We start from the raw sequence: 19148 nt of genomic DNA, 5'->3' as shown, positions 1-19148 counted from the left end.
ATGTATGTGTGTGTGTATATATGTGTGTGTATATATATATATATATATATATATTGAAAACATTCACAGTATTTGTAAAGAAATTAATCCATAAAAAAATCTTTTAAAAAGAAAAGATTTCATTTATTCTGATTTTCTACTGTGTTTATAATTAAACTAGATCACCTCAATAAAAGACAACAGCCCTAAAACCTAAAAGAAAAAAAATCTGTTAATGAGAATAATTTCGTTGAATGCAAAGTCATGTTGAACCTATTTGACCAAGATTTCTTTGAAATAACTAAAGTTACTTCAAAATCAAACAAATGCAATTAATTTAGCATATTCAGCTTTTACAGTTGGTCAAAATCAAATAACACAGAATGTCTGTTGTGATTATTTATTAATTTTGTTTTTGTTAAAAAAACATTCTTGTTGTTAGGATGTTTGTTAGCCGTCCACTGGCAGTCCCATGATGCCTTGGGTAGAGTCTGTCGACCACAAGTTGTGTTACTGACTTGTCGACCGATCAGAGGCTGTGTGGGCATGTGTGTGTGGCAGCTTAGGTCTCTAAGGCATTACACATGGACTAACATGAGAAGTACAGGCCCCAGATAGAGAAGTAGTTCTCATGAAATCTTTTGAAAATAATTTTTTGGAACTGCTGTATTTTAAAGATGTATTTAAAAATATAATCAAGTAATCCCTGACAATGTAATCTAAGCTATAATCTAAAAATGTAATCTGGGCTGAGCTGTAGTTGCTTATTTTTTGTAATCTGATTACGTAATCTTGACTACATGTAATTAGTTACTAGCCAATGTCTGTGGTTGCTCTAGTGAGCACCAGGCACACCGACCCCTTTTCACCGGTCAAACAGTGCCAGACCTGTGTAAAACGCTTGATCATGAGCCGGGTCGTGGAACCACGTCAGATAAACCATGTTGACTCATTCGCACCAATGACAAACATTGATTTTTTTTCCCCCTCCTACTATCCATTTTCACACCAGAGTAAGCATTACGTCTGATTTTGTCCTTTCTGCCTTTGATAGCAGTTACACCTCTTTGATCACTGCATATTCTGGTCCTATGCACATTTATCTTACAGGTAAACCGATACGGTTAGTCAAACACAGTACAAATTAAATTCGCCAGGTTTATTGACCTTACTTTATTAAACAGAAATGGCAGATGAAAACATTAAGTGTGCATGCTGTCTGTTTCAGTTAGGCTTCCTGTGGGGTGTCTTGTCATGTTTTTAAATACTGCTCCCTACTGGGAATGCACTGCAACCTGATTTTTGTTCGTGTTTTCTCTCTTGACTGAGAACGCTTGGACTTTAATTCAAAAAGCAAAACCAGTTTTATTCACCTTTTTTGCTTTACCTACTTCCCCTTAGTGTGTCTCCTCTACTTCTGCTTCAGTCAGTAGTTTCCTCTGTGTTGCAAAAAGACTTGCCTAAAACAGAGAAAGGGTGTTAGTTTCATTCATTAGAAAGGGGCACAAGAGTGAAGTGAGCTTATTTTAGTATATTGTATGTGTTGTGGGCAGTTTATTTAAAATCTTGAAACCAGTGGTGTTAAATTGTTGCTTGTCTAATAATAGATCTTTTTGTCATTGCTGTTTTACACATTTGAAATACAAGTCACCGTAGCTGGAAAAAAAGGTATACCAAATTGTCAGTATGAAAGTATAGTGCAACATGGGACAGTTTCTGGTGATTTTAACAATTTGAAGTATGAAGCAATAACTCTTTTTTGACGTTTCACATTGATTTTGAGTTTTTTTTTTTAATGCTTTTAACTATATGCAGCGTCATGATGATTTTGAAAAAAGCAAAATTGGGCACGTTTAGTAAGATGGATTACCTACCTCAGCAGGTGTTGGGTCTTTGCAAGGTGATTTTCATACTACAGTGTAGAACGCAGGAAAAACCCCATTCAGCAATTTAGAACAACCCACTGTTTTCTTTGGAAAATGCTCTGCAGTATTATACAGTGTAATGTTACATCAGTCTGTTGGGGCAGGGCTTCCAAACTAGTTTAGGCCATGAATCCTGTGGTACATTTGTGACTGGTCAATGGTGTTAACATGTCATTACGAAATAAACAAAAAACACAGGTGAAAATGGGATTGTAGAAATAGTATTTGCAGCTCAAATACATTCACTATTTATTGTGGTTTATTGCTTTGAGGGAGCATATGCAGCATAATCAGCAGCTCGTTTGGGTTTATTTTGCCAATAGCACAGGCATATTCTGAGCAACAATAAGAGGACCCAGTCTACTCAGTGAACACTTTTGCAGCAGGAAAATTTCTGTCAAGTGGGTACATAAAATCCAGGTGGGAATCAGTTTAAGCTGATCTATTCCTTTCAGAGGAATCCATAGTAGTAAAAAACATCTTAAATATGTTGTAATAAATGTTTCGTTCACCATAAAGCATCAAACTGTAATCCCGCAGATGGAGCACATTAGGTGCTTATATTTCATTGAAATACCTTAGCACTCTCAATGAAACCAGAGACTTCAGACTGGTCCTAGAAGGGTCAAAAGGCTTCAGAGTCCTGTCACTCCCTTTTTCCAGCATTTCATCAAAGCAGACCAATTTAGTCAGTACAGATTGCATGGTGCACCTAAGTACTGGATGTAGGAAGACTGTTAATTCTATATGGTTACAATTTGGGACAATAGGTTATTCATAGTAAAATAGTAGATGCAATGAAATAATTTAAATGTGGAACAGTATAATTACTATCAGATTCTTTGTGCTCCATCAAGTAAAACCGGTAATGTCCCATTCCTAACTGTAGGGAAAGTAAAGGATACTATCCTTAAAGACACAACAGTAACACTAGATGTTGTTACCAGCTAAGAAAAAAGTGGCTTACCCAACAAATAACAACATGCATTCTGGTGTATGTTTACAATATTTACCAATCTGAACAACATGGTTAAAACAACATGGTTTTTAGAAATAAATATTTTCCAAATCCTAGAACTGTAAAATTGTATATTACATGCAAGTAGTGGAGATTTTAAAATGCAAAGAAAATCAGTAAAACTGACAAAAAGTTTGATTATTTTGACAGATATTGTGAAACATTTGATATTGTGATCATATTGCTATTTTAAGAATATTTAATTAATTGTGCAGCCCTATTACGGATATAGAAACACATATACATTTATAAACCATCCATACTTTCTAAATTAGAATAATAATTAAGTAGGTGGTTCTTGTCAAATGTTGGCGGTTAAGTTCATTGTCGCAAATCACACTTGAAATATTAATTCAACCCTGCATCGTGCGCTGTTGGGGACTACTTACATTTTTAAGTGCTTGCTAAGTGCAGACATCAATTTTGCAATAGTAGAGATGGGGAACAGCACTGATTTTATGACGCAGTTGCTGACTTGCATCTTGGTACATACTTGCCTAACATGATGAAGCTGACGTCATCTGCTATGTTGAATAATCCTTGGTTGTTACTCAGTTTGTTGCCTCATTGGAGGTTATCGAAGAAAAGGGGGCCTGGCACATGTATAATAACCATGCTGTCAGTTTGATTGAGCAACTTCAGACTTAGCAGCTGAGACACAATACACAATCACTGATTTGCTGTCAGTGCTCTGTTGGCAACAGGAACGTTGATAAGTCCTGTCAAGAAATTGGTAAATTAAGATGTTTCAAAAACGCTTTCAATTTCTCATTCAGAACTAAATCTGCCATTAATCCCTGAAGGATAAAGAAACTTTGAGGGTTGAATAGAGAATGAATTTGACCATCCATTTCTCCCTCTCAGCCTTGGAAAATAGCCTCAGTGCTCCATTGTAAAAACAAATTAAAGTCGAGAGAAAGAGAAAGAAGTTTTCTTTTTTTTTCAGCGTTGACAGTGACGGAACCCCATTTTCCGAGAGCCCGATCAAAGTGGCACCGCGTGTTTGGGATCGCAGTCTGTTCCCTACGGTTCGTGATCATATTGCCTGAACTCTCAGACCTCTTCGTTGCTGGCTCTGTTGCCATTTTCTGCTTTCTGCCAGGCCTGATGCCAGCACCATGGTGCCCTTCACACTCTCCCCTACTGCTTCATCTCCCCTGGCTTTTCTTCTCATCTTTCTCGCCTCCTCAGTACTCCTCTGTCTACCCCCAGACCCGTTGGTGAACATACTCAGACAGACTTCCCTGATGCAGAAGCAGCAGGCTGGGGCTTGTCCCTGCTCTGACTGTCCCACAGCCTGGCAGGGTAATGACGGCAGCAGGGGGGCCGCCTTACTGCCTGCCTGTGTTGCGCTTCATCATTCCTGCCACAGCCCAAGGTTCTCTAATTAAGACACCGACTTGGCCCGGCAGATTATGTAGCAGCTGGATCATTAGCGTAGAGGGTCAAATGGCATGTGTCTCTGTGTAGCGGGTGGAGCGCCTTTCATCAACCCCTGTGTCTGTCAGCTCACCTCCGGTGGCCACCAGAAGGCTCTGACTAGCTCTTCCTCTTCGGTACCCTCATTCACACTGAGCATGGGGGTGAAAAGGTGTGAAAGGGGAGCAAGTTGGTTTGAATGGAAACATCAGGACCACCAAGATTTAACTTTGCTAATGCAATAAATACTTTAACTAATGCAATAAATACTCTGACAGAAGTCTATGAACTGTCAAAAAATAAATCAATGATACGAAACATCAGCTGCAAAGACCCCAAGACGACTTGCATTTTGTCAGTTGAATATCTGCACTTTTTTTATTTAGTGTCATTGAACACCGAACAATGCAGTGGCAACAGCATGATGGGCTGTAAACTAAACAAACTGAGTCTCAAAATGATCAAAAACCACAAAACTGAGTGTAGAAAGCAAAGTCGAATCTTCCACGGTGGTGTCTTTAAATCTTTTGTGTTGTCTGACCAGCAGTACTCTCCAATACCTGTAAAAGGGATTTCTGATACTGGTATCGGTATTGAAACAACTCTGCTTTAGAGAGCCTGGAACCAGAGATTATTGCAGGTTAGGTTCGAATGAGTGACGGCAACTGAAATATGAGATTTCCTATAATGTGCTCGGAATCTGTCAAACTACGACGTGTATTGAAGTTGTGGTGGTTGTTAGGTCGTACATCCTAATAATTTCACCTGCGATTAGTTAAAGCTTTACACTGCGACATATTTCACAATGGGAGTTGTGCAGGTTGTAGTCATATTGATGGTATGACAGTGACTCAAAGTCTGTACTAGAGGTCCAGTGAGATAGATGTACATACACTAATTATGTATTTAGGCACTTTGAGTGGTGCTGCAGATATTCAAATAGATAATAATGTATAGATAAATATTACAAATCCTAATTGTTTTTATATATCAATAGGCTGCCATTCAAACAGGAAGATTACTGTCTTTAGGAGTTTGTGCGTCACCTTTATGTCAGTTACAGGGTGGAGATACGTTGTGTGTAATTTGTTTGTCTTTTCGGTGATGAGGAACTGTTCTCCGCCATTAGGCTGACTCACCTGTCAGTAGTCAGTCAGCAAGTATGCTCATCTATCAGTCTGCTCATGACGGCAAAGGGTGGGAGAGTTACTTCAAAGCCTTTGGTGTTTTCATCAAGGCCTAGTGTTTTCATCAAGAAAGAATAAAAAGAAAAGCACATCGAAGAGTAAATAACCAGCTCTTTTCCAAGTGAACAGATTAAAGTGAAACTCTACCCAAAATCTATCTTTGTGTATCAAAAGGCATGAAAGGTGGCAGTATAAAAAATGGTTGTGTTCTTCTTTCTTGAATTAGAAAAGTTGTGGACAGCTTGATTTCTTTCAGTTACAATAGATTGCAAAGGCAACATATTCACATAAAGGAATAAAGTATCAAAACATCCAATAAAAACTTCTCAAACTACCTCTGAAGGGTAACCTGTTTCTTTGTTGTCCACCTTCATATTTAGTATGTTCTAAACATTCCCCCCTTTTGCCAAAATATGGTCCAATACGCTGCTTTAATGATGTGCTATCAGACTTCTCAAAGCTTCGAAACTCACCCAGAAGTAGCATATTTGGCTAAAGTTGGTTGAAAACACGCTGTTAATGCAGGTGGACAGTGCAGCAGTGGATTATGCTCCGGCTTTTGGTTCATGAATTCAAGGTGCTTATGTTCTCCACCATGGCCACCTTTTGAAACTTAAAATGGAACGTTTTGGAAACTGAAAGGATACATTATACTTTGTGTTACATTAGAAATAAAGTCAGGAAATCAAATAGATAAAAATGTAAATGTGTTTTGCTCAGAAGAACTTGGATTGGAAATTGTACAGTGCCTTATGAAGCCTAACACTGATTATATGGGAAGATTTAAGACCTATGCTTCACTCCATTAATGATCTCCCCAACTGAATTGAGTTTTTCCCGTCTCAGAGTTCTGTTTGGATGTATGAAAAATGCCTTCATCATCTGCCTCTGCCCGTCTACACTGATAGCGGATATTGAATTGGCTGCTGGGCACTAGCTAACCCCCGCTGTGAGAGATCAATTGAAAGGGACAACCACAAACTGCTTGTGACCAACATCCACCAAAGCATTTTGCCCAATTTAAGCATTTCTTACTATTCTTGCTGCATCTCAAACACACAGCAGCCTATGAAATCATGTTGTTGTTTTTTAAATAATTTCTCTACACCTTTTTGATGAAATGAGAGAGATGGACAGAGATTTCAGATATTCCATGCAACTATCTACTAATAGATTAGATATTGTAAATGACAAACCTTTTAGAAAAAGTAACATTTTTCAAGACGAAGATTATAATTATGAAAATAACATAATGTGGAGTGAATGTCATTGGTTATATAATGTGTAATTTAGCAAAAATATTAAAGATTAATCTCAAAACGTTTGAACCACAGTTTGAAAAATTGGGTTAAATGGTAATAATTAAGTATTCACATTGCACACAAATACTATTTTTAAAAGATCTGGTATTTGACCTATTGAGTGCTGTCAAGACTGTATTTATTTTCAGCCTGACAGGCTGAGTGCACACTCAAACTCACACACACAAAAACACACTTGTGTGAGCATGCTTAGTCTACAGAAAAATCCCACAACTTGGTGAGGATTTCTCATTCTCCCGCCCGTTCTTTTTTTTCCCCTCAGCCAGATTGCAGTGTCATCCTGCTCCGTTTTTTTCCATGCCTGTGTTCACCTACATTTGTAACTTAAGGCCTTTCTACCCTGCCCCTCTATTTTAAGACAGGGAGGGCAGTGTGCCGAGAGGGACAGAGAGAGACAGGCTGTTGGGGGCTGCACCGTGCACAGCACGGCCGACACGCACAGGACCGAGGACAGTTTGCAAGACGACACTGGCTGGCTTGTTTACGGCAGAGGCTCCGTTTGGGGGAGGAAGGGCAGGAGGCAGGAAAGCTGGCAGGCAGGAAAGAAAGGAGTGGGGGTTTACTACCCTCAAGAGAGTCGGAATTCCTCCTGAGCCATTCCCCCATTTGGCTGGCAGTTGTGAAAACAATTGCCTGGCATTTACTCTCTCTCTGTGCAGATGGAGTCCTAGCTATGAGTCAGCTTTGAGAGCAGCAAGTGGTGGAGAAAGTGGTGGGCTTGTGATCTCAGCACAGCGAATATAAGCATACTTTACAGAGACACTTGGTTTTTGATGTTGGGCAAACGGTTCAGAGTTGCTTCTTCGCATACATTTCATTTCGTTCTCTGCGATATTTCTGAAATGCATACATTTTATCTCCAGTGTTTGCCTGCTCCTTGTGACAAGTTGAATAATAAAGCCATTTCTCTTTCCTGTTTCTCCAGAGTTGACCTACAGAAGAAGTTACGCTGATGTCTTGAGCTGAGGGAGACTTCATCCTCTACCTGTCACTCGTCTCCGTTTGTTATTCCACACCTGGTCTGCTCTCCATCAGTCACCGAGCTCCAACTGCAACCACCGCCACTTCCACCTGTTCCCCATCCCCCCCCTCCTGCCCAGCCTGCCGTCACCATGACGTCGGAGCTGGAGAGCAGTCTGACCTCCATGGATTGGCTTCCTCAGCTGACCATGCAGGCGGCCATCCGCAAGGCGGACGCCCAGAATGCCCACGGGCCAGGCATGGGCAAGAAGAGTGCCCTACTGGATCCTAACACAACGTTGGACCAGGAAGAGGTGCAGCAGCACAAAGACGGCAAACCGCCCTACAGCTACGCCAGCCTCATCACGTTTGCCATCAACAGCTCGCCAAAGAAGAAGATGACACTGAGTGAGATCTACCAGTGGATCTGTGATAACTTTCCCTACTACCGGGAGGCGGGCAGTGGCTGGAAGGTGAGAAGAAGGCACAACTGGCCTTTGTTTTAAGCCAGTGTAGCAGACGCTACACACAAAGTGTGTTACCATCATGAAAATGATGATGATAGAGTTTCGTTCTGGTTATAGTCAGGCTTCTGATTTTAAGAGAGTCTCTGATTTTACGTCATATCGAATATAATGCATTATTTTAGTGCTGTTGAAAGTTGAAATTGGATGTCTGTTTGGTTATGGCTGTGGACATAGAGTAACTTAAATCAGTGTATTCCCTAATGGAAATTCTTGTTTGACCATAGAGTTTATAGTCAGCTGTGGACAGCATTTGTGGAAAAGTTGAAATTGATATTCCTTGACTTAAATCATTGTTTTGTGGTGGCTGGGCATTTTAAACAAAGCGAGATGCCATTGGTAATCACAATTGTCACTTCTGAGAAAGCTTAGAGAGAAACTATGAGTGTGCCAAATCACACTAAGTGCCTTACTCCACCGAATGAAAAATGGTGCAGCCCTGAGAGAACCATATGAAGTGTAAAACCCTGGATTAATATTCAGAGAAGTGGCCCCTATCTGTGCGAACACAGACTAAATAGCCCATTCATGGGTGGTATTATTCATTGCAGATGCCTTGATAGGAGAAGGCCATTATGCAGAAGGAGAGAGCCAGTGCTGTGTCATCATCTCAAGGAGCCCATGATATACCGAGATGAAGCTATGCTGATTGCCTTTTAAAGGGCCCAGATGGAAATTGATATTAGAATGAGTTTTCCAATCAGTCGACGTTTATTGGAAATAGAATCTTAGGCACTGCTTTATTGCAGTCAGACAAGATGTATGAAGCCCATTTCCTGCGGCGACAAGATCTGGCGTGTGCACAGGCTGCATGGAGGTGTGTGTGTGTGTGTGTGTGTGTGTGTATATGTGTGTAGGTGAGGGGGAGATGAGAAAGCATGTGTTATTGTAAATGGATTGATTTTTAGCTTTTGTGGCAAGGCCTTTTGTGAGGAAATGAATTGTTTTATTTTGCAACCTTTGTTTCCTCTTTTACCTTCATCATCCCTTATTTAGTTGTCAGCAGCACATGTGCTGTCAGTCTGCGTGTGTTCCTGCGTTGAGTTACAGCCATTTTCATTCGACACGGAGGTCAGCACTGCATTTTGTATACCGCCTACCTTATTTGGCATTGAATTTAACCATTCATTGCACACTAAAGATCTGTCTCTCCAGACATGGTTACAAGGTTGCAGCAGTATTTTCCATTATCTTTTTTTTTTCTGCGTTAAGGTTGTTAAAATCCGGTTGCAGCCCTTTTTTTCTGTATCCATTTAGAGCCTTTATACTGTTAATATTTCTATGCGACTAGAAAGCAACTATGAGTAAATCATCATTCAGGTAGGTCTAAATAGACTTATGGACATCCACAGACAGAGTATTGCTTGGAAATACAGTATGAGGGTATGACTGACTTGCCCAACTAAAATAACTGTAGATAAGAGACAACATTTAGTCAACACTTGCATACACTTTTTATACATTTTAGAGTGGGTGGCCTCAGTGGGAATCAAATTGGTACTGTTGGCAGGGTTGAAGCTTTGCTCTACCCACCGAGTTACAGTCCCACTGTAGACACAGCAGGAAGGACGTCATGATATCAATTCACCCAAGTATGGCTATTGTGTGTGGCTTTATCTTAAGTGTGGATTTAAGGATGGTCAGGAAACACTGACCACCATATATATAATGTTTTTTTTAATGCTTAAAAATGATAAATAGTATTCAAGATTTGGAAATGTTTTTGAATCCTAATTGATACCAGGTTTTTCAAATTTTCAAAAGTTATCTATATATCTGACATAGATCTATATCTAGAGCTATTTTTGAAAATGTGGCTAAAATGCAGCTGCTGTACTACATTTTTTGGATTTTTCTCTGTGCAAACGTCTGACTGCAACCTATTTGGTAGCTAACCAGCGAATGGATTCAATCCTCTTTGGGATTAACTGACCAAGGCAAATTTCCAATATTGGAAGTAAGCATGCAATTTCAAGCAATGTGAGATCATGGAAGATGTTTTCTTTAAATTCACAACATTACCCAGCAAAGCATTTTATCCAGGGTGGTAAGTTTTAGTTCACAGCAAAAACAATTTAAATGTTTCGTATTCGTAAAGGTTGCATCATCTGTAATATTACAGTACAGTTTTTGGTATGAGGTGGTTGTGGAAAGGGTTTGTGAATTATTAAACATTATTTCACTAGGATAATTCACTCAGTATCAACACTACTTTCCAGTGAGTCCAAAGTACATAATGCATAGTATTCAATATATTTATCCATTAATTACTTCTGTCAAGGCTGCAATGTGTTTTTTTTTATAGATGAAATTTGGTGGACCGACAAGCCTTGGAATAAAGAACAATTGATTACAGATTTCTTGCCATTTCTACCATTAAATTGTTGTTGTTTTGTATCCACAGAGATGAAACTAACATAATTATATAATGCTGAAATGGAAAGGGTTTCTTTTCAGTGTCAGGTGTAATACAGATTTGACGTAACCGGAATGATGTCTTGGCTACAAGCACAAGTTATAGAATTAGTCAGCGTTGGTGGAGACTGACGCTCTTCAAGTACTTTCTAGTTTAGTAAAGCCTTACGTAGATAACAGATTCTGTCCTAAATGTGGGCTGCAACTGTAGAAATACCCCTCACATTTAAAAGTGTGAAAACCACATCACTCTAACCAGGATGCTGTACAGCACAGGAAACACTGAAAAAAGCGGTTTGGCGCTAGAGCCTGCGTCACAATCTTTTTCTCAGTTCTTGTTAATACGGTGTTTTCCCTGCCGTAGTTTTTTTCTGAGAATCTATACAACAAAAATAAATTGTATAGAGTATATATAAAATCATTTCATTTAATAAGACATGAATGAATCCAATAATGCTGTTTCTATGCCTGGGGCATTTGAATGAGCTCCAGTAGCCTTAGGTTTGTTCCTAATGTTTTTGTTCTTGAAGAATTTTCACAACCCATCACACAAATGATATTTTCATCTAAGCCTGTGCAGAAACCTGGGACAAGTTTCTCTCCCAATCATCAGGGGCTTGTACAGTCATTGGGGTTTTTTTGACGATAAAACCCTCAAAGTTGGGCATATACACCTAATTATAATTGTATATTTCTCTAATATGCATGCAGTAGTAATGTTTTCCCTGCATTGTGACTATGATCCACCTATAGTGTGACTGAGTATGCATGCTTGTGTGTGTAATTAGTTGGAAGCAAGCATGCCTGGGTGGGGTGAATGTAGGTCGGATGTAGTCATCGCTCCTCTGTTCCCCTGGAGATGTCAGTTGCAGGAATTTGGGACTCAACGCACGCATGCGTCTGTTCTGTATGATAATGCAAGCTGTGCCGGCGAGATGAGACCAGGCTAATCTGGGCACCAGCAACTCATTTAGTCATCTCAATAGAACTCCATTAGCCTGCGCTTTTAAGAAATATCAATAAGTGCTGTCAATGAAAACAGATAATTCATCAAGGTCAAAAAATGTGAACGCTGCCTTCGAGAGTGCAGAATATGTGCGTGGCATCTATGAGCAAGCCATTAGATGGTGCCTTTCTTAACACCCTCTCCAGCTCTCTGAGGTATTCATATTTTGCAGGTTTGTCTAAGCAGTCTTAACTACGATTCAGCTCGCTTATGTGTCCTTCTTTTCTTTGAAGGGCTGCCAGTTTCCTTAAAGATATTATTTCGCATACTAGGATTCCTAAAAACATGTTTCCAAGAAGAGCATAGACGTTTGCTTGCAGCTCTTTGGTATGATGCAGTATACTGTTTATATGGGTTCCTGATGTCTCCTTGGTCACAATTCATGTCTGTTGCCTATTTTAAAGCCATCACGGCCATTATAAGCTGGCCCAGATGACTCCACTGAGATTAAAAGGTAAATTGGAACCTCCCCCCCCCCCCCTTCAAGGACAGAAGAACACATCTTTCTTCATGTCTTGAGAGCTTTGAGACATTTAATACTTTGAATAGTTTCTGTATTTAAGAATCCTTTGGAATTTGGTATTGAACCTTTTTTATAAAGAGACCATTTTTAAATGTGGATTCTTTGTACGATCAGTACACGAATCAATGGAATAGTAGCTGAATTTAGTTTTCCAGTCTGGTGTCGCATCTTCTCAAATATGCTCTGTCTCTTCACGGATGCTGTCTTGCGTGTCATGAATGGCGAATCAGCGTTCTCTCACTTTCGCTACAACTGTTTGTGGGGCAATTGTTGCATACATGATTTGCAAACTTGTGGCTTGATGACACTTCAAGAAGACAGCTGCAAGGGAGGGGTATTCCCCTAGTCAACCTCTACCTGCATACATCATGATGGGCAGTCTGGTAGAAGACTTGTGGAATGATCTGAACAAACCATATAGGCTAAGATTTACATTAGTGTAAGTGTCTGTATTATTTGTTGAAAACATTAAATCACAAAATCTGGTGTAAGGTTAACTACCCATATCAGAATGGTTATCTTAAGATACCTGCTTAAAGATTATTAAAACCTTTTACTTCTTACTTTACTACCACTTCTTCTCATGAGAAGGATACAGTGGCATTCCTAACTTATTACATAATAAGTGATTGAGTGTTTGAAACTTGGATTGTAACTTGCCAAAGAATATGTGAAACCCATGTGTGATTTATTAGATTAAACTATTAAGATATGTCATACAGTCACTGTTAACAGAGTATTATATATAAGAATATTTATATGAAGGTTATACTTTTCTTTCACATATTTAGATGTTGACTTCATTGGTATTTCCAAATAAATGTATTGAATTCAAATGTACAACAATATTTAAGCTCTTATGTGTTACTACAATAACATTTTTATACTTTAAGCAAACAGACCTCCTAATTTATTAGAATGGATTTCTTAACTGTATGCAGTCCTTCTCCCAGCTCCAGCTCTGATCAGACTGTCAGAAAATATGAGACTGTGTGCTCACCTCAGCTCAGCCAAAGACACAGTGACAGTGTGTGTGATTTCTTTTCTGTTATATTTTCTGTTCAAAAAGCTGGTCAGGAACAGTATTGAATAGAGACTTCCACATACACTCTCAAATGTTGACCTCCATGCTCATCTCAAACCTTCTCCTGGCTCCTTGTAGGCTCACTTCAGGCAAAGTGTGTAAATTCCCCTCTGCATTTCTTCCAGGTGAAGAATGCCAAAGAAAATCTGGAGCAATTCTCAACCAGTTTAGAAATGCTTGAAATGTTTGCTCTTGAACTTTAACTGTTGAGGAGATTGTTGCTACTGGCATGGTTTTATATATTTTTTTTTCTCGCTTCCACACCTGTGTACAGAAGAGAAAATTAGCTGGAAGAGAATATAGGCTACTGTTGATTTCCTAACAAACGTTGAATCTCCCACTACATTTTCACTGGGGTCCATAGCTCTTACATGATCTTGTTAACAGGCAAATATAGCTTTGGTCTGTAAATCGTCCAGTGTGCAGAGATGGGGCACAGAGCTGCCTTCTGCAGGGGCCCTGGACCTTGCTTTGATCTCATTATAAAATGCAAATACACAGTACCCTAAACAGATCAAAGGTTCAACTTCCCATTGGATCTGAGGCTTAATAATAGCAGCCTGGAGCAGTTTTCTATTTTTTAAGAAGCGATTTGGGTAGCTGCTGGTCCTCCAGGACATTATTTACTCTGGAGATAATGTTCCTGCTTCTGACTAGTGACTAGCCACAGCTCAGAAAATCCCTGCTCCTGTTGCTTATTTGAATAAGATTGGTCAGGTATGAGAATTTGCGCTTCTTGCCCCTATCTCCTACCTCAAGCTTAGGTTTACAGGGCCTGAAATCTGAAAGTGTAAAATTGCTTCGGTGCTAGACTCTCTGATACCTTCATCTACTCCCTTAGCCTGTATCATCATTACACCGTAAAGCAAGCATTTAAATTTTAAGCACTTAGCTGACACTGAATATTTTAGCAGCACTGATACATATTTAGAGTGCTGCTCTGTTCCTTTTGTAACCCTTCCACCAAACCCAAGTCCAAAATAATCATCTTCATAATGTTCACAAATGTCTCTTTTTCAGTCCAGTGTCATATTAACCTTGGCTGAGATGCAGTCTGATGAGCGATGAGGTGATTTTTAGCACTTTGTCTCATCCTGGATTCCTTCTTAATTGTAGAGACAGAAAAAGTGGCTGCGTGCTGGCCCGGTGCTGACTTTGTCAGGTGGTGGGAGGGGTAGTGATTCACTCGGCAGCCAGTTTGATCCTGCTGTGAGGCGGGTTCCCATGTCAGGAAGCTCCAGCCTGGCCACCCGCCCACCAGCCTCACCTTGCACCCGCCTACCGGCGCCCCACCGCTCACGCTCTGGCCCTTAGAGTGGGCGGGGAGAGCAGGCTGGCAGGCCTTGGCACGGATACGTTTTGGCAGGAGCTGCTGTCCCCACACTCCACTGAGTGAAGTGCTGACTGCAGTGCAGAACATAAAAGGCCTGAGGCTTCTATCGCTTCCTCTTGTGGCCTGCAGGCCTGTGTAGAGATTGTTGGCTTCAATTTTACTTGAAACTGTAGCTGTCTTTTTGACAGTCGTGGCCATGGCCTCACAGTTCATCCCCTATATATATGACTTCTGTTATCATTTTAAACAGTCATTAACCCTTAACAGCTCCCTCCCATCTGCTCTTTTTGCTCCATGAGTTGTGATACAGCAGCCAGTTGTAAAAGCTGTTGACTATGGTCATCAATTGATTCAGTGAACTTCCTCCTCTGCGGTAATGAGGGCTATTGTAGTCGATACCTAACCCACCGGCTGAGACACACTACTTATGCTGCCACATTTTTTCTTCTTTCCAAGAATCATTTATAATGCAGATAACAGTGGACAATGATGGGCTGTTGATCCCTGCACACATTCTTAGTCACAGCCTGAGGCCTTTGAAAAAACTGTTAATCAGTTTGTATTGTTGAGGCATGTTCTTCAGTTGGTAATTATGGAGGAATATGAGAGGCCAAGACTGTAGGATATGTCAGTGTAGTCAGGTCTGCTGGTAGCTAGTTCTCCTCTTTTTCCCTAGTTAGTTAGGGCTTGGCCTTCGCCTCCGTTGCCGAGTAGGGGTTTGGATACGAGAACTACAGAGTAGACTCAAGTATTTAGGTGTCTGGCATTGGTGAGACCCATAAGACTCTTTAATAACTGGGGAAGGGGTCAGGATCTTTTGTTCTTATGTCTTTTCCAGAGCTGCCCATTTATGTGGTGACTGAGATCATCACCTTCAGTAGGCTGTGCCCTTGCTTTGTCACAGATCTGTAGTCTGAAGCGCAGTTGGGCAAGAAACTCAACCCCAGTGTCACAGTTAAAGTTATGAACTGCAAGGAATTTGAAGCACATTTCAGAACAACTCATAACTGGAAAAATCATTAGCTAGTTCTTAGATTTTTCAGAGGGGAAGATGAAGGGCCATAGGGAGCTGCTCAGAAACTCTTTAGTCATCGTTCCGTGGCTAGAAAGATTTAGACAAAAATAGCACGTTGCTTTCCCTGTATTTTAACTTAGTTTTCCCAGAGAATGGCCTTTTGCCCTCTATCATTTTTCTACTTGGTTGGCTGTCGCCTTTGCGTAATGCAGTGTACAGTAAGAGCTTAATATTGCTGCAAATGTCTGTGAACACTGCCACCCCATCATGGATTTTCTGAAAAGGAATCAGGAAGGTTTTCATCCTTTTTTAAAATACTCTATGCTTGGAGTGTTGTTGGTGAACATTTTTCTTCCTCAGCTGATTAAACTTATTAAAGTTGGTGACATCACCCAGCTATGTTAAAGTCAGACAAATGTAAACAATTTGTAATTAATTCAGGTTAGCAGTTCAATTGCTGTTCCAAATCACTGATTGTGTTACATCAAACTGCAAGTAACCACAGTATGAATACAAAGTAAACATGCTCATGGTCATAACAAGTTGGCTTACTAATAGACATCCTCAGCCTGCTAAGATGGTACATACAAGCTAGGTCACTCTTCAGTAAATCTTTATTGCCTCAGATCTATGTCTTTAGACGCTGTGTCTTTGATAATTGTCCATGTTCTAACAGTGATAATGACCCTCTGGTTTGCTCAAACAAGAAAACGCTGCACTCAGTGAACTCTTACTCTGCTGTGTCTATTGTTTCCTGTACCTGGACACATCACCATGTGTGGTATTTTAGAAGCAAATTGTCTTTGCAAACTTGTATTTTCAATATCAACTGCTGTTCTCTGTAAACGCTAAATGTACGTAGCCTAACACAGTCAGAGCATCTGGATGCATTAGTTCAGTGATTGGTTAGGGTCAAATCAAATCCTCCTCTCCGGTAAACTGCTAATAAGAAGGCAATGTCAGACTGAATAATGGAGTAGATACATAATGGCGTTGAGTCTGAATATCAGGCTACCTTTGTTTACATTGCGATCACAGATGGTGCCTTTTAACATAGCCTCTCGTATATGCACTGATTTTTTGCTCCGACAAGGAGGCAGAGAGGGAGGGGGGGGGACGCTGATGAGTTCTGCATGCTATAAATAGAGCACAGAATCCGCCTTTAACACTGAATCTGCCCTGTTAAATTCATCTAAGATGGTTTAGACTGGCTACTGCTGCCACTGGCTCCGTCTGTAAATAAAATATAATCTGTTTCGAGTAAACAAGGTGTGATTTAATTTTAACAAATATCTTTTAATATTAGTGTGAATGATTGATTTCTAAAAAAAAAAAAATAATTCTCCTGGTCTTTTTTAAATGTAATTAATAATATTCATAATTAAGGTAGCCTGCTCTCCCTGAAGAACGGTTGCCTCCTGTGAAGCATGCAGCTAATTTATCTGCCAGCACTGTGGCTTACACACAGCGTTTCCTTTTTGGAAATGAAAGGGAAAGAGGCTGCAGTACTAATTAGCAGAGGCTGGAGAAGGATCTTTTAAAAAGTCTACAGCAACCTGGGACTGTTGATAGGGTCAAAGGTCTGTAGCTTGACTGAGGTAAGCCCTCCACTGAGTGTCCACTTAGAGCGGCTGGGGGCTCAGCCTTGCATCCAAACTGTAGGTCACTCACATCTGATAGAAATTTTTAAAAGGAGTAGACTGGCCCTGATGATTGCCATGTTGATAAAATCTGCATGGCAAGTAATTATCTTGGGAGTACGTCTGGCTGATGTTGTTCCATTTCATCTTTGTTTCAATCCACCCTCTCTCTTCTCTGGCAATTATTTAACCCCCCTCACCTTCTGTGTCAGCCTCCCGCAGCTAATGGCTTCACTCTGCTTTTCACAATCCCTGCTTTTTTCTTTTTCTTTTTTGGAATGAAAGGCAAGCAGCCATGTGTCTTTACACAACTCTGCTGCTGCCTAGTTTTAAATGCTGCTTATTGATAAAGATGTCACCGTGCCAGTGGATATGTAGGAAAGAGGGGTTTTTTGTCCTCTGCCTTGTCAGTGCAGCAGGATTGTTGTCTCTTATCCCAGAGAGATATTTGATCATCCTGCTGGTGCGTCCTCAGTGGGGTCAGCGGGCTGTGAGAGGGGGACAGTGACACAGCTGTGGCAGCCGAGTGGAACCAGTGATGGATGACATGCCAGAATGGGCCACGCTGCCTTCCCAGGCGCCTGCGTTGACAGGCTCAGCTCTCGCATCTCACATTCAGCATCAGTAGGGCTAATCGTGGGTCATGCTGGCCACAGATGTGACACGTGAATATCGCTCCTGTAATTGCTCATTTGTCAACGTCACATTCTCAAACAGCAGGTTGATGCAGCTATTGAATGAAACTTGCTATAATGGACAAACATAAAAAAAGAAACGATGAAATTAAATCTGAAGGCGGGGCAGTGGAAGCTTTTCACACTTTGTCGTCTCATGTAGATTTACTATAAGGAATGTCCTCACGGGAAAAGCATTGCTGGTGTTTAAAGCAGCTATGGTCAGTATTTTTATATTAATGGATCACTTGTGTCATGTGAAAGGACTTGCTTATCACCGACACTGCCGTTCCTCTATGTTCTATGGAGCTTTACAGTGTCTTTCGGCTCATTGTTTTGCCTTTTACTCTTGTGACATTGTCACCGTTCTCATAGTGCTGTCTTCGGCCACAGCAGGCAGCGGTTTCTTAAGTGAAAAATCTCCCAAAAACGATTGTACGTTACCTGCCCAGCACCAAACAGCATAAATACAAAATAAACAATTAGCTGGCGGACATAGTTGAGCTTTTAGCAGCTAAATATCCAGATATTTTTCTGTGGATTAGATCTTATTATTTGACTTTATGAGGATCCCCATTAGCTGAGGGAGAACGTCAGCTACTCTTCTTGGGGTCCACACAAAACACAAAAACATGACAACAGATAGGACACTTAAAGACAAAACACCACTTATTAAAACCAAATCATTGGGTGGAAGCCAAAACAGAGCTAAAAGAAGAGTGAGATTGGCGTTCCATTCGTTGGTTGGACACAAACCTGACTCCAAATGAATGCTAATGTTGCTTTGCATCTGCTGGATATTTAAACAGCTAACATGTTTGCCATATAAACTTCAGAGGTGATGTACAAATATGTTGCTTCCACTGCATTCAAGTAAGTGGCCAAAAAAAAAAAAGCGTTATTGCAGGTTTAATTGGTGGATGGTATTTTAACTGCTTTTTATCCAAGGGCCACTTACAAACAGTATTTCTAGGGATGAATGTGATGAGTAGTCTAAATTATATCCATTAATTTTCGTTTTGCTTTTGGTTTCTGATGGTGAAAGCTACATTCTGTTACTACAAATGTGTTGGATCCTTTCTAGTAGTATGTAAATTGTTTTGTGAGTGTGTGAGTGTGTGAGT

At 40.3% G+C, this 19148-nt stretch overlaps 1 protein-coding gene across 3 annotated transcripts in view; it reads left to right on the top strand.

Moving 5' to 3' along the window:
* foxj3 (forkhead box J3) overlaps window positions 1-19148 on the top strand; it is a 70569-nt gene that overhangs the window by 20218 nt on the left and 31203 nt on the right. For all 3 annotated transcript variants that reach the window (XM_035661269.1, XM_035661270.1, XM_035661271.1), the window contains one exon: window positions 7776-8283. In XM_035661269.1, coding sequence (XP_035517162.1) covers window positions 7963-8283 — 321 coding nt within the window. In that variant the 5' untranslated portion in view covers window positions 7776-7962. The remainder of the gene's footprint in view (window positions 1-7775; window positions 8284-19148) is intronic.

Source organism: Morone saxatilis, unplaced genomic scaffold (assembly GCF_004916995.1).
Source record: "Morone saxatilis isolate NCDOM2014 unplaced genomic scaffold, NCSU_SB_2.0 Contig18, whole genome shotgun sequence".
Lineage (NCBI taxonomy): Eukaryota > Metazoa > Chordata > Actinopteri > Moronidae > Morone > Morone saxatilis.
Note: the sequence above shows the minus strand (reverse complement) of the source record. Positions and strands in the feature narration are given on the sequence as shown.